Raw genomic sequence first — 24167 nt, 5'->3', positions numbered from 1 at the left:
AGGGACCTAAGTTTCATTCCAGCCTTGAGTGACTGTGTTGAGTTTGCATGTTTTCCGTATGTCTGTGTAGACTTCCTCTGGGTGCTACTGTTTCCTTCCACCATCCAAAGATATGCAGGATAGGTTAATTAGCAATGGTAAATGTGGGGTCGTAGGGATTGGGTGGGTGGGGTGTGTGTGATGCTCTTCAGAGAGTTGGTGCTGACTTGATGGGCTGAATGGCCTCTATCTGCACTGCAGGGATTCTATGATTCTCTATGAATGCCCAATCCACAAAAATGTAGGACAAACCTAATCCAAACACTTATCACCTCACCGGCTTCCTACTAATAATCTAAAATTATACAACTCACTGATAATTCCGTTGAGCAACATGAGCTAGCCAAGAATGTTCTGATTTCATCACAGCCGTAGTGCAGACATGGACTCAAGCTGAATAACTTTTGCAACAAAGAAATATTTGACCTCATGTGGTGGTGATGGAATCTAACAAGTTTAAAAATAATGGAGGAATCTTGAATGGCCTAACAGGAATAAAAAGCTAGGCAAATGCTGACTTTGAAACCCCAGTTGATATTCATTGAAACTCCGCTAATTCACTAATATCCTTTAGGGAAAGAAATCTGCTGTCCTTCCTAGTCTGACCTAAAAATGCTTTGGGGCAATTAGGGATGTGCAATCTTTACCACCAACCGAGAAAACTGGCATGATTATAGACATACCACTAGTTCCAGGGAGAACTTCCATTGGGCAGATTAATTATCCCTGCATTGCTGCTGATGTAAAATTGTGGAAGTCTTCATTGAACTCCATAATAAGTCCGCTATCAGAATAAGGTTTACAAATATTCAAGGCGGCCATCAGCACTTTTTCAGGAGAACCCAGAATATCAGTGACAATAGTCAGATATTATCATCTACCATCCAAGAACAATTTTGTTTTCAAGTCTAATATAATTTAGTGAAATTATTATCACGTGCTAGTTGATGCTTCCCGGAATTTCAAGTATCGGTAACACTTTTTCCTGTACCATTTTTGCGCTGATGTTAGCTGCAGTTACATTTACTGGCGGAATGCTTTAGTTAGATTTCATTTGCTACAAAAATATTCACCTGAATGAAGACATGGTGCAAAGTAGAAATCTATTTCTTGAAGGAGCTACATTAGGTTAATTGTTGAAACTCTTAAACCTTGAAATTGCTTAAAAGGAAAGCAGTCGTTCAATTCTAGCTTTGTGATACTCATTATCGAGACATTTTATTTCTATGTATTTTAAGTTGAGCATTTCATCAGCTGCAAGATGGTCTTGATTTCTTTCTTTCCACCAACCTATTCCAAAAAACGATATCATTGCCTCTGGTTTATTAACATTTTTTTCACAGACATTGACACCAGGCGAAGGGCAGCTTGTGATTTGGTGCGAGGTCTTTGCAAATATTTTGAAGGACCTGTAACAGCAATATTCTCTGGCTATGTCAATTCTATGCTGCAGCAGTATGCCAAAAATCCTGCCATTAATTGGAAACACAAAGATGCTGCAATTTATCTTGTGACGTCACTTGCCTCCAAAGCTCAAACTCAAAAGGTACTGCTTGTGTATCCTACTGAAACATTTGTTTTCTTCTGTCATGCTTTGTATGGTAAATGATGTTTTTTTTTTAATTTCAGCATGGAATAACTCAAGCAAATGAATTAGTAAATTTAACAGACTTCTTTGTTAATCATATACTGTCTGATTTGAAGTCACCAAATGGTGAGTTAACATATTGCGTCACTAATTTGATTTTATAGCTGAAGTGTAATGGTTTTACAAATAAAACCACGAAAGAAAGCTGTCACCTGAACTTGTAAATTACTGGATGGTGCAAATAAATGCAAAACCCTAACTGTATAATGTTTGAAATCTCCAGTTTAACAGATGTTATGTCGTCCTTCAGTTCCTATGTTCTCTAACTCATCATAGTCATGCGGTGTCTGTAGGAATGTATTTATGGAGTGCATTTAAATTTTTTGTGGCATAGGCATTGTAGTCTAGCTTTAGCACTTGACATCCATGATAATATACCTGATCTGTGTGCTTTGAATTCTGTTTACAGTGAATGAATTTCCTGTGCTGAAAGCAGACGGTATTAAATACGTTATGATTTTCAGGAATCAGGCAAGGACACTTAAAGTTTTGCACTTGATATACTTTCAGATTATCTGGCTGCTGTAAAAATGTTTTGTTAAAAGAGTAAAGTCTGTAATTGTGAAACAATTGCCATTCACACAATTGTTACCAGATATGTAACAGTGTACTAAGTTGAAATTTAGTACATCGATGTATCTTCTAGATTCTGAGACATTTCCAGCATGGAAAGAGGTCACTTGACCCACCATGTGTGCACTGGTCAACAAAGGTCTGACTACATTAATCCCATTTTTTAGCTTTTCAACTATAGCCTGGGAGGCTCTCGCAGTTCAAGTGAATATCTAAATATTTGTTAAATGTTACCAGAAGTTCTGACTCAACCATCCTTTCAGGCCGTGAATTCTAGACTCCCACCTCCTTTCAGTCAAAAAAATTCTGAACTCTCTCTTCTTAGCTTGTACCTTAAATCTGTACTCTCCAGTGATTTGCTGTACTAATTGAAGTGCTTTCTGATTCACCCTGTCTCTGTCCCTCATAATCATATACACCTCTATCAGATTCTGTCTCTGCCTTCACTATTCCAAGGAAAACAGTCAAGCCTATCTAATCTTTCTTCGTAGCCAAGATCCTCAAACCAAGCATCACCCTTTCTAGGACAGTTACATCCTTCCTTTAATGTGGTGGCCGTAGCAACATGTAGTACTCCAGTTGTGGCCTAACCAGCGTTATGTACAGCCACAAAATAACCCCTTTGGTCTTGTATTCTGTGCCTCTGATAACAAAAGCAAGAATCTCCTATGCCTTTTTTTAAACTACTTGTCCTGCTACTCTCTCTGGTCTTCATTACTTTCCAGGGTCCTACCCATCATAGTTCGATTCCTTCAAAGATAGTAGGAACTGCAGATGCTGTAGAATCTGAGATAACAAGGTGTAGAGCTGGATGAACACAGCAGGCCAAGCAGCATCAGAGGAGATAAGGTGTAGAGCTGGATGAACATTTCTGAAGAAGGGTCTAGGCCCGAAATGTCAGCCTTCCTGCTCCTCTGATGCTGCTTGGCCTGCTGTGTTCATCCAGCTCTACACCTTGTTATCTATAGTTCAGTTCCTTGCCATGTTAGCCCCTTACATCGCTTTTCTGGGTTATCTCTGGTATAGTGGCAGTGTGGGGTATGGTGAGGTAGAGGCCACCTGAAGTCTGCTTCGGCAGAAAGGGGTGGAGTGATAGAAGTCCAGTCTAACAGAGAGGATGTCCTTTAGTAGAGGGAGTGGGGGTGAGTCGGAACAGGGTCTGGGGGAAATGCACTTGAGGCTATATGAGATAACTATGGGGTCTGTTGAATACAGAGAAGTTAGATTATGCATTTAATAGTCTAACTTCTCCTAGTAACTATTTAACTTAAATTCATCGGAACACTCTGAATTCACTAATTTCGTTGGAGACTTCTGAAGAGTTCCAGGCAGGCCCCGTGGGATTTTTAATTTCTCCAGGCAATTCCTTCAGAGTCTGGTATGATGAGGATTCTGCAGAGTCCCCATCTACGCTGGAATAACTGCATGACCAGTGGAAAGTCTAAGCTGTGAGTTCAAGAAGTGACCGCATCTTTGTTGGGCTTTCTGCATAAAGACTGAAAAGTTCTCGATGCAATTTAAGAGCTTTGTTCTGTCCCTCCCTTGCACGCTAAAACAACCCAAGTTAATGTTTGGATAGTTAAAATCCCCTACTATTGCTGCCTTATTATTTCTTTACACTTGTCTGAAATTTGATTACATATTTGATCCTGTATCCCTCTCTGACTATTTGAGGCCCTTCAGTACAAACCCAACAGCGTGTTTGCCCCGTATGACCTCATTTTCTAATCCTGTTCACCCACCCTCTTCAGAATGCCCTGCAGCTGTTCCATGATATCCTTATTATAAAAACAGAAAATTATGGAGAAGTCCATAATGTCTGTCCCCATACAGTGAGAAAAAGAGAGCTAATGTTTTGAGTTCAGTATAACATTTCATCAGAACTGCTTGACATTCTTGACCCGAGCACCTGAAAGGCAGTACACAATCCTGGAGTCATGTCTCTGGCTGCAAAAGAACTTGTCTATTCTCCTCACTAAGGAATCCCCTCCTGTTATTGCTGTTGTACAATTCTTCCTCCTCTTTCAAGAAGCAGGGTCACCACAGTGCCATGGCATTAATTCTGGCTGATCTCCACAGAGAAGCCACAACCCATTTTCCAAGGCTAAGAAACAGTTTGCAAGCGAGGTGCACTCAGGATTTCCTCCCTACCTCCCTGGTCATGATTTTAAATCTTTTAAATTTGTTTTGGCATTTTTGAAGTATTTTTCATCCTCTGTCATAATCTTTTCTGTACGTGTTAATTTAAAACTTGCATTTACAGCTTCCGAAGGAACAGCTTTTGATGTCCCTCCCACTGTTAATTAACCACTTACAAGCAGAAAACATTGTTGTTCACACATATGCAGCCCATGCTCTTGAAAGGATATTCACTATGAGAGGACCCAACAATACCACTCTGTAAGTATTTCTTGCCTGTCTTTCAATTTAGTGTCAAAAATAGAAATTGTTGGAAAAGCTCAGCAGGTCTGGCAGCATCTGTGGAGAGAAATCAGAGTTTCAGTTCAGGTCAAGTGACTCTTTCTCTATTTTTGTCTCTGATTTACAGCATCCACAGTTTTTTTTTTTTTGTTTTTTTTTCATTTCAATTTAGTGTCCTGTCTTAATTATTAATAATACATAGTTATTCAGTAGGCCAGATGCTGAAAGGTATCGGATATTTAAGGGAATTTTTTGTTTATTTTCAGAATATCTGCTGTGGAGCTCGCCCCTATGGTTGAACAGCTGTTAACAAATCTTTTCAAAGCTCTCACTTTGCCAGGGTCTTCTGAAAATGAATATGTCATGAAAGGTGAGAATGTTTTATCAGTGGGTTATTGGTTGACTAGCTTTAGATCCTTCGTTACACGACATTAAGACAATATATTTGTGAGCAAAGTTTTGCTTTTCCATATCAAAGGAAGTACTTACAAATCAAATGAACCTATTTTGATGAAGTAAGTTTGATTGAGCATCTCTTAAAGTCAAATCCATATTCCTGTTATAATTCACCACCTTTAATATCTTTACAAGCTAAACAATGTTATTACTGTAAATGTCCTTTGTAAGGCATTCAAAACCACCTCCAAATTCAGCACCATTTGCGACTGAATGGTGAAGATACTGAAGCAGTTCATATTCAAATGCAACAAGATTTGGACAATATCCACCCTTGGGTTGACAAGTGGCAAGTAACATTTGTGCCACTCAAATGCTAAGCTATGACCATCACCAACAAGAGACAATCTAACCACCAATCCATGGCATTCAACAGCATTGCCATCACTGTTTTCCCCCACTATCAACATCCTGGGGGGGTTACCATTGATGAGAAACTCCACTGGACTCACTACGTCAACACAGTGGCTTCAAAAGCAGGCCAGAAGCTATGAACATTGCGGCGAGTAACTCACCACCTGTCTCCTCTGAGCCTGTCCGCCATGTACAAGGCACAAGTCAGGAGTGTGATAGAATACTCCTCACTTGCCTGGATGAGTGCAGCCCCAACAACACTCGAAGCTTGACACCATGCAGGACACAGCAGCCCACTCGATTGGCTCTATATCCATAAGCATCCACTCCCTTCACCACGAATGCTCAGTAGCAGCAGTGTGTACTGTCTACAAGATGCACTGCAGAAGTTCACCAAAGATCCTCAGACAGCACTTTCCAAACCCACGACCATTTCCACCTAGAAGGAGAAGGACAGCAGATATGTCGGAACCACCTTCAAGTTCTCCTCCAAGCTGCTCACCATCCTGATTTGGAAACATATCGCCATTCCTTCACTGTTGTTGTGTCAAAATGCTGGAATCCCCTCCCTAATGGCATTGGGGGTCAACCCATAGCAGGCAGACCACAGCAGTTCAAGAAAGCTGTTCACCACCACCTTCTCAAGGGCAACTAGAGAGGGGCAATAAATGCTGGCCAGCCAGCAACACCCATGCACCACAAATCAATTTTAAAAAACTTACAACATCTATCTGACCACTGGCTGAAGGTATAGTACCACTTGACATGTGAACTAATTTCTCCTGAATGATAATGTCCTTGTTTTCCCATACATCTTATTTCCTTATTCAAGATTTTACATCCATTTCACTAGAGTAAGATGCAGTATTTCCGGAGTTCCTTCACAGCATGCAACTTACTTTGACTTGGGAACCTAGTTGTAATAAAGAAAATGTATGCCTGAGATTCTCTGATCAACCTCTGCTTTCTTTTATAGATATGTAGTAACCATTTTCTGTTAAAAACCGAAAGAACTGTGGTTGCTGTAAACCAGGAACAAAAACAGAAGTTGCTGGAAAATCTCAGCAGGTCTGGCAGCATCTGTGGAGGAAAAAAGAGTTAACGTTTCGGATCCAGTAACCCTTCCTCCGAACTGATGGTAGCTGGACAAACGTCAGTTTATATGCAGAAAATAGGGAGGGGGGTGGGGTAGGGAGTAAGCGATAGGATAGAGCCTAAAGAGCCTAGTTTCCTAGCCAGACATTACCAACTCCTTTGTCTGTCAAACTGTTCTTCTCTCTCTTTTTTTAGGCTTTAGGAAGTTAGGTCAGGATGCCTGTTCGTCCATTTCACAAGACATGGATGCGTAGTTTGTGGCAAGAACATCTACTAAATGTGTTCTCTTTCTATTGACAGCCATTATGAGGAGTTTCTCCCTTCTCCAGGAAGCAATTGTTCCTTATGTTCCCACACTGATTACCCAGCTAACACAGAAGCTGTTACTAGTTAGCAAGGTGAAGTACCCAGTTACTAATTTCACATTGTTTGTTTACTTTCCATAAAGGTAAATGTGTGTTTTAAACCATCTCTTGAATTTTTTAAGTGGTCTAAGATGACATCAGTACTATTGTCATTCTATTTGTTTTATCTTAGTTTAAATTTTTTAAAGAAGCAGTTCACTGATAAGGTTACTGAATCACTGTTGCTGTTTTGCTGAATTAGTATCAATGTCGTCGAGTTATTATTTTGGATTCCGTCCTCGAAATGGACTTAATAATTTGCTGTAGCGCTGAACAAGTGATGCATTGTTTGAAGTTCCATCTTTTGGTTGAGATAATAAACCAAGGTCCTGTCAGTTCGCTCAGGTGAACATCATTAAAGATGCCTTGCCACATATTGAAGGAGAGCAGGTAGCTCGTTTTGGCTTCTAGTCAGTATTTTCTAGTCAATGAACATGAGCAAACAGACATTATCTACTCATTTGCTCGTTGGTTGGATTTAAATGTAAACAAAGAAGGAATTTGTATTCATGTATTGGTATATGAACATTGACTTGAATTTGATCTTTTTCTAGAACCCAAGCAAGCCACACTTCAACCATTATCTGTTTGAGTCTCTTTGCCTATCTGTACGTATAACATGCAAGGCAAACCCTGCCACTGTGAGAAGTTTTGAAGAGGCTCTCTTCCCAGTTTTCACAGAGATCTTGCAAAATGATGTGCAAGGTGAGCACAGTTCGAAATAATTTCACTCACTACACAGTGAAATCATTTTTGTCTTAGTGTTTTTGACCAAACTGAATTAAAATGGAGAGAAAAGCAGAGTGACAAGGATCAAAGGGTGATTGTATCTCATGTAAAAACTCATTAGTTAACTAGCTACAGGCTGCAAGATCATACCAAGAGCCACCTTGATTTGTATATCTGTCAGTCATTGTGGAAACTCACTCAACAAATCCAGAACCTGGCCAACAAGTGGTGAGAACAACCTTTTGTTTGTTATCAGTGATATGCCCTCCAAATATTTTGGTGTTAAAAGCTACAGTGAGGTATTCTGCTACAGCATCCTGGTCTGTTGAGCTGAAGCATCTGTTTGACAAATAATGCCTGTGAGGTCAGGTGGAATGCAGCTTGAGGGTTGGGAAGGGGAAATGGTGAAAATAAGCTGACAGCGAGCGAAAAGATTTTAATAGTCTGCTGTGGTATATAATTTCTGCAGGATTTTGGCCCCATAAGGACTAAACATCACTCCCATTAGGAAACGTCTTTAAGGTCCCTTTACACCAGGGGGAAGTCAGACTGGCATGCATAGGCATTCTTCATCCATTTCTCCTTAAATGTTTCAGCCAAAGTTGTAAAATAGGTGTTAGACTTATTTAGTTAAAAGGTATCCTTCCTATTTGGTGGAACTCCCAAAAGATAATTCAGGCAATCAAATGGGGACACAGGGTTTTCATCAGATTTTGTTTATTCAGGTGTGACGCAGATCAGTACTCATTGAAGGCATTAGAGGAAATTTTCAAACAACTTAAATGTCAGGTCTTTATACACTTCAATACTGACACTTTTCTTTTGTCTTTCTGTTTTCTCTATTTTAGAATTTCTTCCTTATGTGTTTCAAGTGATGTCGCTGCTCCTAGAAATATACAGTGCTGATATTTCTCCATGTTACATGGCTCTCTTCCCACACCTGTTACAGCCGTTGCTTTGGGAACGTGTAGGGAACATTCCACCTCTTGTCCGATTACTTCAGGCTTTTCTGGAGAAAGGAGCAAATTCCATTTCTACAACTGCAGCTGACAAAATTGTACGTGTAAATATTTTTAAAATTACCATTATTTAATCAGCTTTTATCTGATTTAGGAAATAGTTGATACTTGGGAGAATCAAAAGTGTCACCTTGAAATGTACAATCATTTTGAAAGTTTTAGGAATCCATAAAGATCTATGGCCTAAGATCTAAGTCTCAACTCCAGCAAAAGTGTAAAATTGCAAAATCCAAATCAGATGAGGATTGTTATACACTGTAATTTTAATGTCACCAATTTTACTCTTCTGCCAGAGTTGTCAGTAAACCTACACTGTTAAGTTTTTATAACCATTTGCAATACATCAGGATCTAGGTGCTGCTGCTAAATGAACCTGCTCTATTGTGAATCATCTTTTGCTTTTTGATTGCTATCCTCTTCACCAGGGCAGCAAATGCTACTTCATCTTGGGAAAATGTTTTTATTTTTGGAGACATATATTTTCGTTTTGCTTTGATGTTTAGTAGTTAGTACAGACTGCAGAATATCAGTCCAACTTTTTTTTTTCTTTCCAACCCTGTGCTATTTCAATATTAGATTAGATATTTGACATACCTTATTTATATGTTTATTTAAGTTGTTGTGACATTTAAGGGATAATTTATAACTTCAGTTATAGTCATATTGTTTCAAGGGTTCACTATGGTTGCCAATGCTTGCTTCAGTAATAAGATCATGGCAACAGGATTTTAAGCCTATTCTTGTATTTTCTAGAAAAAAATAATGTGATCAAAACTAAATTTACTATCTTTTAATTTTGATAGGACTTCATTTATTTTGACAATTTTGAAGAAAGCATAAGGTACCATGCTGGCACTCTGGTTAAATATATTTGTTCCGCCCTTTGTTTCTGTTCAAGATTGAGAAGTTTCCAATATGATAATAACTGCCAAGTGGTAATTTTATGTCAAGATCACTGTGCAGTTTTAAGTTTTAATTTTGTTTTCAGCTTCCAGTCCTTTCTGTCTCCTCCCCAACCAAATGTCCTGCTCTTGCACACACATGAAGATTCCCTGAAAAAGGGTCCCGACCGGAAATGTCAGCTTTCCTGCTCCTCTGATGCTGCCTGGCCTGCTGTGTTCCTCCAGCTCCACACTGTGTTATCTCTGACTCCAGCATTGGCAGTTCTTACTATCTCTCGTGAAGATTTTTGTTTACTTTCTACTCCCTTTGGGATGTGCATTATTACTTTTTAACAGCATGTTAATTTATAATGATATTGCAGGTTTAAGTGTATGCTTGTGGCTTGTGATAAGGTCACAAGAAATAGGGACAGAAGTAAACCATTTGACCTTTGAGTCTGCTCCATTATTCGCGATCATTATGCTGGCCTTCCGCCTCTCATTACCCATAATCAGGATTGTGATGGGATACTTTGCACTCGCATAAATTAATGCAGCTCTAACAATGTTTGAGAAGCCTGACACCATCCAGAACAAGGATGCCAATTTAATTTCCACCACATTGACAAACATTCACTGTCTCCTTCACCAATAATCAATTACAGCAGTGTGTAGCATCTACAAGATGCACTGCAGAAGTTCACCAAAGCTCCTTCAACAGCACTTTCCAAACCCACAACCATTACCATCTGGAAGAACAAAGTCAGCAGATGCGTGACAATACCATCACCTGCAATTTCCCCTCCGAGGCATTCACCATCTTGACTTGGAAATATATCACTGTTTCTTCAGTGTTGCTGAGTAAAAATCCTGGAACTCGCTCCTTATTGGCAATATGGGTCTGCCTAAAACAAATGGACTACAGCGGTTCAAGAAGGACAATTAGTGATGGCAAATAAATGCTGGCTGAGCCAACATCACCCACGACCCATGAATGAACTAAAAGAAAAGACCTTGATTTCGCCATCCAAATTTCTATTGCACTTCATCTTGAAAGCATTCCACAACTGATCCTCCTCAGCCCTCTGGAATAGCCAGAATTATTCAACCCTTGGAGTGAAGACATTTTCTTTTCCTCTTAGTCCTAAATAGTTGACCCCTTAGTCTGAGATGAACACAAGTTCTAGACACCCCATGTTAAGTTCAAGTTAAGCACTATAGAATTTTGTATGTTTCATTGACATAACCTCTCATTCTTCGAGGGAACACCGGCTTAGTCTACTCAATCTCTTCTTGCAGAATAGTCCCTTCAGCTAGGTTATCAAGTCATGATCCCCAATCATCTAGTGAACATTGGTTGTATTCCTCTATCAATCAGTCCATTTGCTGACCATTCAGCACTCTCCTCTGAGTTTAAATGTTAGTTTCCCCCGTTACTGGTATTCTTGAGAACTGATCTGATGAATGCAAGATGAAAGACTTTGACAAAATGTGTCATTTTCTAAACATTACCCAAATTCTGTACCACCAAATGACCAGCTTTAATCATGTTAAACTTTGATAGCAGAGTTGCATTCTAGCCAGCAAGTTTTAAAATTTATATAAAGCAGTGCTAAAAGCAATTCATGCATTTATTAAAGTTAAAAAAGAGAAATGCCTTGTTTAGTAACAATCATTGATATCAGACTGTGTTGGAGGAATCATGTATTCAGCAAATGGAAGGTTGTTGTAACACTAGATAAAATCATAAAACAGGGGTATTTGACCATTTTGAAACCAAGGAAGAAATACAAACATTTCATAAATTCTTGACTCCACTTGAGAATGTTAAAATGAGCATCTCTGAGGTGTTACATGACAAGCTGACAGTTGGGGAAGCAACAGTACTGTGTTGAGATAATAAGGTGTAGAGCTGGATGAACACAGCAGGCCAGGCAGCATCAGAGGAGCAGGAAAACTGACGTTTTGGGTCTGGACCCTTCTTCAGAAATGGGGGAGGAGAAGGTGACTGAAATAAATAGGGAGAGGGGGAGGTGATGAAGGTGGATAAAGGAGCGGATAGGTGGAGAGAAGACGGACAGGTCAAGGAGGCGGGGATGGAGCCGGTAAAGGTGAGTGTACGTAGGGAGTTGGGATGGGGGTTGGTCACTTGAGGGAAGACGGACAGGTCAAGGAGGCGGGGATGAGGCTGGTAGGTAGGAAGTGGGGGTGGTGGTTGGTCAGTGAGGTGGGAGGAACGGATAGGTGGGAGAAAAGATGGACAGGTCAAGGAGGCGGGGACGAGCTGGGCTGGTCCTGGGATGAGGTCGGGGATGGGGGAGATTTTGAAGCTTGTGAAGTCCACATTGAGACTATTGGGCTGCAGCGTTCCCAAGCGAAACAGGAGGTGCTGTTCCTGCAGCCTTCAGATGGCATTGTTGTGGACTGAGTTGGTCAGGCAAAGAATGAAGAGTTGAAATGATTAATTGCATCTGGACAGTTACAGTATCCATGCCCAGTATTGGTATCTGGTGGTAAGCAGGATGTTGAACCGGTACATTCATTGCCATCATTGTTCAGTCCTTTTGAGGAGAGGAGTTGGGATGTCATGTTGAGGTTGTACAGGACATTAGTGAGGCCTGTTGTGAAGTTCTGTGTGCAGCCCTGGTGACCCTGTTAGAGGAAGGATATTATTAAACTGGAGAGGGTTCAGCAAAGATTTACCAGGATATTGCTTGGAATGGAAGGTTTGAGATATAAAAATAGACAGGAAAGGCTGGGACTTTGTTCACTGGAGCATAGGAGGTTGAGTGCTGACCTTTTATGAGATTTTGTTTTAAACCATGAGGGCCATAGATAAGGTGAATGACAAGGGTCTTTTCCCCTAGAGTGGGGATTCAAAACTAGGGTGCATATTTTTAAGGTGAGAGGAGAAAGATTTTGACATGAGGGGAAACTTTTTTTGCACAGAATGGTTTGTCAGTTGAATGAACTGCCAGAGAAAGTGATGGACGAAGGTACAGTTACAATCTTTAAAAGACATTTGGATAAGTTCATGAATAGAAAAGGTTTTGAAGGATGTGGGCCAAGCGTAACAGATGGGACTAGTTTAGTTTGGGAACGTGGTTGGCATGAACTAGTTGGACCAAAGGGTCTGTTTCAGTGCTGTATGACACTGTGACTCTAAGAATATAGGTGTAGACTGAATTTTCCTGACTTGCTTTGTTTCTATCCTCATTATAGCCAGGATTGCTTGGAGTCTTCCAAAAGCTAATTGCATCTAAAGCCAATGACCATCAGGGCTTTTACCTGCTTAACAGCATAATTGAGCACATGCCACCGTAAGTATAGATCTACTTTGCACAGCGTTTTGGGAATCTGTAATTGAAGAATCTGTGCTCATGGATTGTTATTGTATTTTCTATCTCTCAGTGATGCCATGCATCAATATCGGAAGCAGATCTTCATTTTGCTTTTCCAGCGACTTCAAAATTCAAAAACAACCAAGTTTGTCAAAAGTAAGTTTTTTTTTTTTGTTTTTTTTTCTTCTTTTCCCTTTCTAAACAAGCACCTCATTAAAATTTTCCAAGATGATTTGATTTTTTTCCCCCCCACTGTTGAGCAAAGTGTCAAGCCACTTTGTTCTTCCAGCCAGGTGATTTCATGGTTGAGATCAGGAAATTCTCAAATAGGAAGAGATTAAACATGTTATTCACCCACTGACACTGTGAATTGGTTCTCCAGTATGATGTGGTTGGTGTATATTAGGGGGATCTTCAGTTTATTAATTGCTTGTTTTTTTTTTATTTTATACCTTAGGTTTCTTGGTGTTTGTGAATCTTTATGCTGTGAAATACGGAGCAATAGCATTGCAAGAAATCTTCGACAGTATACAACCAAAGTAGGTATATTGCAGATAAAATTTGAGAAATGAAATCTCCTCTTGCAGACATTTTTCTTGTTGTAGCTGTTGTACGGAACAGCTGCTATCAGTTCCTCTTAACCCAAATTGAAACACTTTTTTTCCACCCTCTCCTTAGCCTTGTATGCCTTTGCTTCACAATTGCCACATTACAGTCCTTTTTTTCCCACAGTAAAATGAACATGATGCATAACCTTTAATTTTTTTGCTTATTGAAACCGAGAAATGGCACCAACATTTACTGTAAGCTTACATATATCAGTGGCCAATTGGAAAAATATAGAAAATAAGAAATTGAGTCCATCAGTTATTAGCCACCAGAGACCACCTATAGTTGTTTCCCATTTCATTCTGCATTCAATTTAATCTCCAGAGAATTGTTTTATTAAAATTATTGCTCACCACCCCCGAAAATTGTCTTTCATTTTTGTTTTTGATTGGTACCCCATGTATTATCATCCATTTTAATGATAGAATATTAAAGCACAAAAGCAAGACTATTTAGCCCAGCACATTTATGTGTGTTTCTCTCCTTCCTGCTTCCAATTTCATGTATTTCTCTACCAGAAAAAGAACGGTAAATCTAATCTCTTCAATTACTGCCCATAGCCTACTCTGATTCATCAGAGTTATGGAATGAGTCGTTGATGGTCATATCCAGTGCCACTTAATAATAACATGGTCACTGATGCTTAGTTTTGGTTTCACCAGGACCATTTGGCTCCAGATTTCATTACAGAATTGGGCTAAAAAAATAGAAGAGCTGAATTCTGTAGGTGAGGTGAGGGTGACTATCAAAGAGCCCTACTGTAATTGAAATCATTGCACCTCAGGAAAAACCTGTACTGGCTAGACTCTTGTCGAGCACATTGCAAAATGGTTGTGTTTATTGGAGTACCTAACGGCAATTTCCTATATAAACTCTCATCAGCTGCTGCATTGATGACTTTCCTTTGAACAGAGTGTCAAATTTCTAATGTTTTTTGATAACTGCTTTGAGTGTTCAATTCCACTTGTCACTTCTTAGTTTACGAAACGGTCCTTGCTCCCATGCAGCAAAAATTGGACGGATTCTAGCTTAAACATATAAATAGCAAGTTAATTTGCACCACAAAAGTGCTAGGCAATGACTGTCTTGAATAAGAGCCTGACTGCTTTCCCTTGATATTAAATGGCATTATCATCACTGTATTCCCCATTAAAAATTATTTCATCGTCTTCGACTAGAAACTTAACTCGACCATATTATGGCTTCAAGAATATGACTGGGTATTTGGCAGTGGATGACATCTCCTGACTCTTGAAAGCTTTTCTGCAATCTACAAGGCTTACATTAGAAATGTGATGAAGCACTTCTCACTTGCCTAAGTGACTAGAGGTCTAACAGTACACAAGAATTGGACACCACTCCCTAAACCTACAACTGCATCGTGTAAAAGGATGCCAGCAGACAGTTGGGCATACCATTGCCTAAAAGTCATGGATCATTTTGTCTTGGAAATCTATCACTGTTGAGTCAGCATCCTACAATTCAGTATCTTGGATTGATTTCAGTACACTGGTAGCAGCAGCTCAAATGAGAGCGCTCAGCACCACTGTGTCAGAGGCATTTATGGGTGACCTATAAAAGCAGACCTTGCTAGCAACATCCACATCCTTTGGATGAATAAAAATTGTTTGCATGCTTTTCCAAATATAATGTTCACATACAAATTTTGAGAAATAATATCACACTACATAAATGTGTTTCTTCTAAGTTGACCCCTCTTCCTCTTGTATATTTTATTCTTAACTGACATGCAGTTGTTTTGTTGCAGAATGTTTGGTATGGTTTTGGAGAAAATTGTTATTCCAGAGGTTCAGAAGGTGTCTGGACAAATTGAGAAAAAGATTTGTGCAGTGGGAATTACGAAGATCCTAACAGAATGCCCTTCTATGATGGACACTGACTATACTAAGCTGTGGTAAGTTGACACGTCTTTTTATGGAATGAGAATTTGTTTTGTTTAGAATCTACGGTCTCTACAACACTTCGGGGAGCAGAGTAAGTTTAGACCTCGGCTCCTTCAAAGTTGGCATAGTCTTGGTGGTCTTCCTGAAACTGAAGTGTCCCTTACATGATTTTTTTAGAAAACATTCTTTCAGGAAAGGTGATCATTGCTGGCAAAACCAGAATTTGATATTAATGTCTAATTGCCTTTGAGAAAGTGTTGATGAGCCACCTTTTTGAACCACTGCTGCCCTTCTGGTATAGGTACATCTACAGTGCTGTTGGGGAGTTCCAGGATTATGACCCAATGACAGTGAAGGAATAGCTTTTATAGTTCCAAATCAGGGTGGTGTGTTGCTGGGGGGGGATTCTTGCAGGTGATGGTATTCTATGCATCTGCTGTCCTTGTACTACTTGGTGGTAGAGTTTGCAGGTGGCAGCCAAATGGAGAATATTCCATCATGCTCCTGACTTGTGAAGTAAGTGGCCTGTGCATTTATTATTTGGCAGTTGATTAATTTGGAAAGGGAGATGGTAATGCAACAAATTCTTAACTAGATGACTCACAAGAAACCCCATCTGTTGAATGATGCAGATCCTTTGTGCATTGATTTCGGATAAAATAAAGTGTAATTGGAAATACTAAACTTTTTTAACGTCTTTAACTGGGGACTAATTTCCATTTTAGAATTAATATCCATTATCCATTTTACGTTGCATCCATGCATCTCTCCTAATTTAATGCTGTAAGCTCAAGACTGTGGACTAATCTCAAGTGGCTGAAATTTTGATGAACCTGTCAAACTTTGCCATCTCTGAACCCGAAACATCAGCTTTCCTGCTCCTCTAATGCTGTCTGGCCTGCTGTGTTCCTCCAGCTCCACACTGTGTATTCTTTGCAACCTTGTTTTATTTAATGTGAAATGCAATTGAATGATAGTGCAGACTTTTTTATTGTAATTCCCCAGCACTTGCAATGTTGGGGGTGCAGGATGAAGCAATATACTATTATACTATATCCTTTTTTTATTCTAAGAATTTTCCTTTTCAGGTTCTGAAAATAATGTGTAGTTAATGACTGTTTAATTCATCATTAATTATCAGTAATGCTTTAACCAAATGTTGATTGTGTTTATTCTCCCAATCCATTCTCTTGGAACAGGACTCCTTTGCTCCAGGCTCTTATCGGATTATTTGAATTGCCTGAAGATGACAGCATTCCTGATGACGAACATTTCATTGATATTGAAGATGCACCAGGCTATCAGACAGCTTTCTCCCAGCTGGCATTTGCAGGAAAAAAAGAACACGATCCCGTCGGAGCAACAGTGAGCAATCCAAGAGTTCATCTGGCCCAATCCCTTCACAAGCTGTCCACAGCATGTCCAGGCAGGGTAGGTATTAGAATTGTACATTAAGGAAAACATGCATAAAATCAATTTAGACAGGACAGTGCTTTTCCAAGATATGAAAGAGGCTTTTGCTGTCATTCTGAGGCAGCAAAGCCACAAAATGGTTCCAAAGTTATTGGATGCCCAAGAACCTCACCATTTTGTTTCCCCCATGGAGAGTGTTACACCATTTTGTCATTTAAGTGATTTGGATGTCAATATAGGAGGAATGGGAAGTTTGCAGTTGTGAAACGTGAAAGTGTTCAGAAAAGATTTATAAGAATGTTGCTGGGGTTGGAGGGTTTGAGCTTAGGGAGAGGTTGAATAGGCTGGGGCTACTTCGCCTGGAGCGTCAGAGGCTGAGGGCTGACTTTATAGAAGTGTATAAAATCATGAGGGACGTGGAAACCGTGAATAGCCAAAGTATTTTTCCCAGGGTAGGGGAGTCCAAAACTACAGGGCGTAGATTTAAGGTGAGAGGGAAAAGATGCAAAAGATACCTATGGGGCAACTTTTTCACAGAGGGCAGTACATTTATCGAATGAGCTGCCAGAGGAAATGGTGGAGGCTGGTACAATTACAACATTTAAAAAGCATCTGGACGGGTACATGAAAAGGAAGGATTTAGGGAGATATGCACCAAATGCTGGCAAATGGGACTAAATTAATTTAGGATATCTGGTCGGCATGTAGGAGTTGAGCTGAGGGTTTGTTTCTGTGCTGTACAACTCTGTGACTGTATAACTATAAGTAAACTGCATCCCAGATAATTAGCATAAATAACCTGTCAGGAAATGACCAACTTCATGAAAGATTAGATTTGAACCTCACCAACACACTAAATAAATTCAATGCATACTCGGGCATTGTTGTATTTATATAAGAAAATTATTTGTAAAGTAGTTGTCCTTTTCACAGTTTTGCTTAATGAGTTTAAACTTTTAACAGGATGATAGATACTACTTTTCACTGGGTGTGTGGCTATGTAATGTCGGGTAAGAACTATGAAGAAATTGTATGTTTGAATGCTTGGGCTATCTTCACTTGTTACTGCAAGCCAACAACTGACTTGAATTTTCTGGCTTCACACTATACATATAAGGCAGATGGATAATCTGTATCAAATATGGTTAGTGTTAGCTTGACTTTATAGATTACTCTGAGCAAACATTTTTAATCACGTTTAACTGAATTGATTTCTAGAAATTAACCATAATGTTGCACACAGTTCAGTTCTCATTGTGCTGACCGCATGCAAAGGAATAATGTTTAGATTTGAAGAAAATGAAGGCCAAAGTTAGAGTCAAACAAGTTTGAAAATTATGTCTCTGGGCCATTGGTCACTTCACCAGTTGGCCTGATAGATTCACCAGTCAACAAAGGATGAAAGACCACAAAATTTCCAGTTCGAATTCACTGTCTGTACTTGGTTAGCTGGGATCAGGTGTTGTAATGGCATACTGTTTCAAGGCATAAAAGTCATTCATTAAGCTCAATTTAAGGAATGATTTTATTCTTTATTGTTGTTGCGCAGAAAATGCTGTCATTGTTTGAAACAAAGTTAATGTAATTGCTCCCTGAGATGAAAAAAATATAATCCAGTCAGAATAATGACGAGATTTGGATCCTGAGTAAAATAAACAGCATGAACTTTTAATGTACATCAACTGAAATTGATTTTATGTTAATTGATTTAATTACCCAAAATAAGATGATTAATGTAATACTTTTCTCCCACAGGTGCCGTCAATGATCAGCACAAGTTTGAATGCAGAGGCTTTACAATATCTGCAAAGTTATCTTCAGGCTGCAAGTGTGCAGCTGGTGTGAACCTGTTGGGTTGACTAGAGACATTCTTTAAAGGTTTTTTGCCATGTGTGCTTGCACAGTGAACATCATTTGATTGTGTACGCAGTAGGAATAAACCTGGAAGAGTAGTACCGGCTCGCAATGATTATGATGACTTCTGTCCAAATCATTTTGGTCCTGTGTAGGCTTACTGCTTGTGATCTCTTCCTATCCACCTTCTGCCTTTTATTTATGTTTTCTTATTCTGACTGCAAAACCTGAAATAATAAAGCACCCACAGATGCATTGCCGTGTACAGTTACTCTGGTGTAAAATAAAATAGATAATACTAGAATTTGACATTTGCTTCTTTCATTTTACACATTTCATATTTGTTGCACAGCAGTTCCTAATTTCCCAGTTGTGAACAGCAAGTTAATGACCAGTGTGTCCTTTGGTTGTACTATTCTGGACACCATGATATTACTTGCCATTGACCTACACAATGTACATCAATAATTACCTTTCAACCTTCTCTTTTCTGGTGTGAAAATATCCACCCTACACAATAGCTTATCATCATCATCTGAAATGCATAACTATGAGTTAATAAACAACAACATTAACTACTTGCAACTCCAGATTCAAGGATATAATCAGCGATAAGAGATGCTGAATATGCAGGTATTTTTTAATCAGTTATTTAGCACAGTATGTTAAAAATGGTAGAATGCAGGTTTGTAACCATTGTGCCTCTGTCTTTCTGTTACAGGCCACTGCTTTGTTGTTGGAGGGTTATGCTATGCTGAAAGTTAGGTTTGAAAGCATTCTTCCATTTTTTTTGTAAACTGACCAGTATTGTTATTACAAATCTACATTCTACCATGTGATGTGATGTAATGTGAGGTGCAGATATAGTCACTTATAGTTAAACATTTCAGATAAACTTGCATCAGGATCAAAGGATTGGATTATGATAAGCTGTTGTGTAGGGTGAATATTTTCTCAACTGGAAAAGAGAAGGTTGAAAGGTGATTCTGTAGGTTAATGGCAAGTAATATCATTGTGTCCAGAATAGCACAATCAAAGGACACCACTCAAGAGAAGTAAACTCGAAAGTAAAGTGCAGAAACAATATTTCATGCAGTTAATCTGTTGAACAAATCCTATATTGATTTACTCAAATGCTAATCAAATTTCTTTTCAAAAATAACAGGAAAGAGTATGTGGATAAATTTAAAGAAATGACAAGGTATGTATGGTAGAATAATTGGGAGGCACCAGGCAAGTGTTGATTTCTGGTCCCCAAAATTGTCCAAGGCACGTTTTCCCTCATGTCTGGGTCTGTTGTGGAGTAATTGACATGAAATTGATTACTATGATTAGTGAATCACAACAATTTTGTTCCATGCACCTACCAAATTGTGGAAGGCACACTAAGTGGACTTGGCTGTTTGTTTTTAGAATTTTTATGTTACTGTAATAAAGCCTCTTGAAGAAGCTTTGGAAATTGGATAAATGCTGATTTGAATTGGAATAATTCTCCTTTGTGGAATAACCATGTAAAGATAGGATAAACATCATGAGAGAAGGCAGTTGAAACAAAACAGAATTATTTGTAATCTTCTGTTTGCCCATTGTACCTATTGCCTTGTCTGTTACATTGATTATCTTAATCATCAGCATTATTTTTGCCAGTATATTCCAAATGTTTGTTTTCTTATTTCTGATATATTCACTGGAAATAAATTCAGTTTAATAGTTAGCAGCTCTTGAAATAGCTGAGTGTTAAAAACTTTATCCTTTCATTGAAACATTTTAGTCACTAGAACATTGAAAGTTTGCTAAAACAGAATCATCCAAACTAAAAACATTAGCCTCCAAACTATTAATTCTGCAGAAGTTTATATACCTTACTTCCAAACCTACTTCTGATAAATCTATTAAGGACTTACAACTCCAGATTCAAAGATATAGTCAGCAATAAGAGATGCTGAATATGTATATATTTTTAATCAATTGTTTAGACCTGTGACGACACACCTCTGGAGTAGGTGGGGCTTGAACCTGGATCTTCTGGTTGCTGAATATGTAAGCTTGTTTGTATCAAATAAGTTCTGTTGATGGATGTTTAAATATCTTGTAGTTGAAGGTAATGAGGTAAATGGGTGTTGGGTTTTGATCTGTACTAAGATTGTATTTAGATGCGTTTATAAAGAATTGCCAGCCATCACTAGGGTGGGGTTGTTTTGAGTGGAGATGTAAGCTCTGTTAAAACACATATTCTCCATCAAAGCATTCTAGTCTCAAGTGTATTCTTCATGAATAGACTTGGAGGTGCTCTAACTTTGATAGCTGAGAATGGCACCCCAGGAGTGATAGTTGGAGACTAAAATTTACTTTCAGATAAAAGTTTTGAATTCTTTAAAGACTGTTCGGAGGATCTTGGCAAATGTTTGAAACCAAATATAACGTGTCTGCATATGATTTCATGCCACTAATTTGTGAAGTGGAAATCTTAAAGAAAAATAAAGTCACTGCAGATATATGATGTTTCTATCAAAGAGAAAGCAAGAGTTAACCTCTGCACTTTCAATTCTGCCAGAAGCAAAATCAGCTGCAAAATATTCTGAGCAACTGGACAGTGTAGGGGTTTGAACATTGTGAAATCTGATCTATAAATTTTAAGACAAAGATGACTTATGATTTCAAATGAAGCTTGGTCAGATTTTAATAAACTTGGAAAACTGGGTAATTCTTCCATTTGGGCTATTGCTTGTGCTTGGAGACCGACATTAAGAGGCTTTTGGTTTTAATTGGGGCTGAATCCAGAAAGGGAGACCCGCTTCTAGATCAGATGGCCTCAGTGTTTTTTAAAATAAAGCATCGATTTCTGGCTTTTATGGCATAAATGGCCTTATCAATGATACCAGAAATGGAGAATACAATGCTAACAGCTTCTTGAGGATGTTCATATCAGACAAAACAGCTGCATGAAAGAATCATAAAGAAAAGGGAGGATAGAAACCTTTGTGACATAATTAGTGGCAGGAGTGCAATTATGAAGGAAAGATGAAATCTAGGAATGACAAGAGGTAGTTAGTTAATAGATTCTTCAGTTGTGACTCAAAGTGCCAATATGTTGAATTGTCCAACGATGCAATATTGCTTTTGTTTTTTGAGATGATACATGAATTGGAAGGTATAGAATGAGAGAACGACAACACTGATGAATCGGAAGGAACTGTATTGATCACTAGATCCATCAGTCCAACATGAGTATTAATCCCTTAGAGCCAGGGGCTCGGATGGAGAACAATTTGTTAGTTGCGTCCAGGAAGGCTTTTTGAGGCATTATGTTGACCATCCAACCAGAGAGGGGGCCATATTGGACTTGGTCCTCTGGAATGAACTGGGACAGATGATTGATGTTTCAGTAGGAGAGCATTTTGGGCTTAGTGTCCATAACTCTGTAAGATTTTGAGTAGTCATGGAAAAGGACACATGTGGCCCTTGGGTGAGGGTGTTTAATTGGCAAGAGCCAATTACACCTAAATTAGCAGGAACTGTAGAATGTGGATTGGAAGCAGTTATTTGATGGCAAATCTACCTCTGGCATATGGGAGGCTTTTAAAGACCAATTGACTAAAGTGCAGGACAAGGATGTCCCTGCAAAACTGAAAGATAGGAATGGCAGGATTGAGGAACAGTGAATGACGAGGGAAATTGGAAGGTCAGTCAAAAGAAAAAGGGAAACATACAACAAGTCTAGACAGCCATAAACTGACAAAGCCCTGGAGACGTACAGAGTAATTAGGAATGACCTTAAATGCGCAACTAGGAAGGCAAAAAGGGGCCATGAAATGTCTTCAGCAAACAGGGTCAAGGAGAATCCCAAGACTTTATGCATATGTTAGGAGAAAGGGGGTAACAAGGGAAAGAGTCTTAGGTCCTTTGTTGCTTGTAGTATATATAAATCATCTAGAGGAAAATGTGGTTGGTCTAATAAGCAAATTTGCTCATGACACAATGATTGGTGCAGTTGCTGATAGTGCCAACAATTGTGAAAGTATACAACAGGATATCGATAGATTGGCGACTTGGACACAGAAATGGCAGATGGAGTTTAATCCAGACAAATGTGAGGTGATGCATTTTGAAGGATCAAATTTAGGTGTGAATTCTATTATAAATGGCAGAACCCTTAGGAATTCTAACATTCGGATGTATCTGGGCGTGCAGGTCCACAGTTGCCTGAAAGAGGCAACACAGGTGATTAAGAAGGCATATGGCATGCTTACCTTCATCGCTCAGGACGTGGAGTACAAGAGTTGGCAAACCATGTTGCAGCTATATAAAACCATTGTTAGGCCACGTTTGGAATATTGTGTGCAGTTTTGGTCATCACACTACCAGAAGGATGTGGAAGCTTTGGAGAGAGTACAGAGCAGGTTCATCAGGATGTTGCCTGGTCTCCAGGGCATTGACTATGAGTAAAGGTTAAGAAGACAGAATTGTTTTCACTGGAAAGATGGCAGCTGAGAGGAAACCTGATAGAGGTCTACAAAATTATGAGAGGCATAGATAGGGTGGATAGTCAGAGGCTTTTTCCCAGGGGTGAAGTTTCAATTACAAGGGGACACAGGTTCAAGGTCAGAGGGGGAAAATTTAAGGGAGATGTGCGAGGGGAAGTTTTTCATGCAGAGAGTGGTAGCAGCCTGGAATGCACTACCAGAAGGAGGTGGTGGAAGCAGGCACATTGAAGACATTAACAGGCACCTAGATGGGTACATGAATGGAAGGGAATAGACGGATACAGATCAAAAAAATGGCAGGTATGCTTTTAGATTAATTAGGGCAATATGGTTGGCACAGGCCTGGAGTGCCGAAGGGCCTATTCTTGTACTGTACTTTTTCATTTGTTCAAGATTTGCTTAATTGTGCAGTTGGCATAAAAATAGGTGGGAAGTCTACAGAAAAATATGACCAGTTAAGTGAGTGGGCAAAAACTTGGTACACAAATTATTACGTAGGAAAATGTGAGGTTATCCACTTTGGCAAGAAGAATAAAGGAGCTGAATATGATTTAAACAGCTATTAATGACATGGGTATAGAGATTTAAAGGAAAAGAAGAAAATTATTCCAAAGCTACTTCAACATTTGTATATTTATCTTGCCACATGTTGAAGATTGTGTTAAAGGATGCAGGGGAACTTGAGGAATACAGTAAACTTAAGATAATGAAAAATGTGATATTTTCAAAACATACAGGGCAATTTCATTGTGTCATTAAAACCTCTCACCAATTGAAAACTTAATGAAACTAGTAATGGATCTCCAGTTTTAGAATAGACAAAAATATTGTCCGTCTACATTTTGTAGATAGAGACCAGATTTAATCTGCCGAGTCTGATAATAAAAACAAAAATAATTATCAAGAAAATATTTTTTTAAAAGTGGATAACGGCAGGATTGGG

The 24167-nt window shown here is 39.0% G+C and overlaps 1 protein-coding gene across 2 annotated transcripts in view; it reads left to right on the top strand.

The window, feature by feature from the left end:
- cse1l (CSE1 chromosome segregation 1-like (yeast)) overlaps nt 1-19044 on the top strand; it is a 40195-nt gene extending 21151 nt beyond the window's left edge. For both annotated transcript variants that reach the window (XM_020527746.2, XM_048608256.1), the window contains exons 12-25: nt 1383-1585; nt 1669-1753; nt 2097-2158; nt 4524-4660; nt 4948-5051; nt 6887-6984; nt 7545-7695; nt 8568-8776; nt 12842-12939; nt 13031-13116; nt 13418-13499; nt 15338-15484; nt 16673-16904; nt 18642-19044. In XM_020527746.2, the coding sequence (XP_020383335.1) occupies nt 1383-1585; nt 1669-1753; nt 2097-2158; nt 4524-4660; nt 4948-5051; nt 6887-6984; nt 7545-7695; nt 8568-8776; nt 12842-12939; nt 13031-13116; nt 13418-13499; nt 15338-15484; nt 16673-16904; nt 18642-18731 (1784 nt within the window). In that variant the 3' untranslated portion in view covers nt 18732-19044. The remainder of the gene's footprint in view (nt 1-1382; nt 1586-1668; nt 1754-2096; nt 2159-4523; nt 4661-4947; nt 5052-6886; nt 6985-7544; nt 7696-8567; nt 8777-12841; nt 12940-13030; nt 13117-13417; nt 13500-15337; nt 15485-16672; nt 16905-18641) is intronic.
- The last annotated feature ends 5123 nt before the right edge of the window (nt 19045-24167 follow it).

The sequence above is a fragment of the Rhincodon typus genome, chromosome 19 (assembly GCF_021869965.1).
Source record: "Rhincodon typus isolate 14 chromosome 19, sRhiTyp1.1, whole genome shotgun sequence".
NCBI lineage: Eukaryota > Metazoa > Chordata > Chondrichthyes > Orectolobiformes > Rhincodontidae > Rhincodon > Rhincodon typus.
Note: the sequence above shows the minus strand (reverse complement) of the source record. Positions and strands in the feature narration are given on the sequence as shown.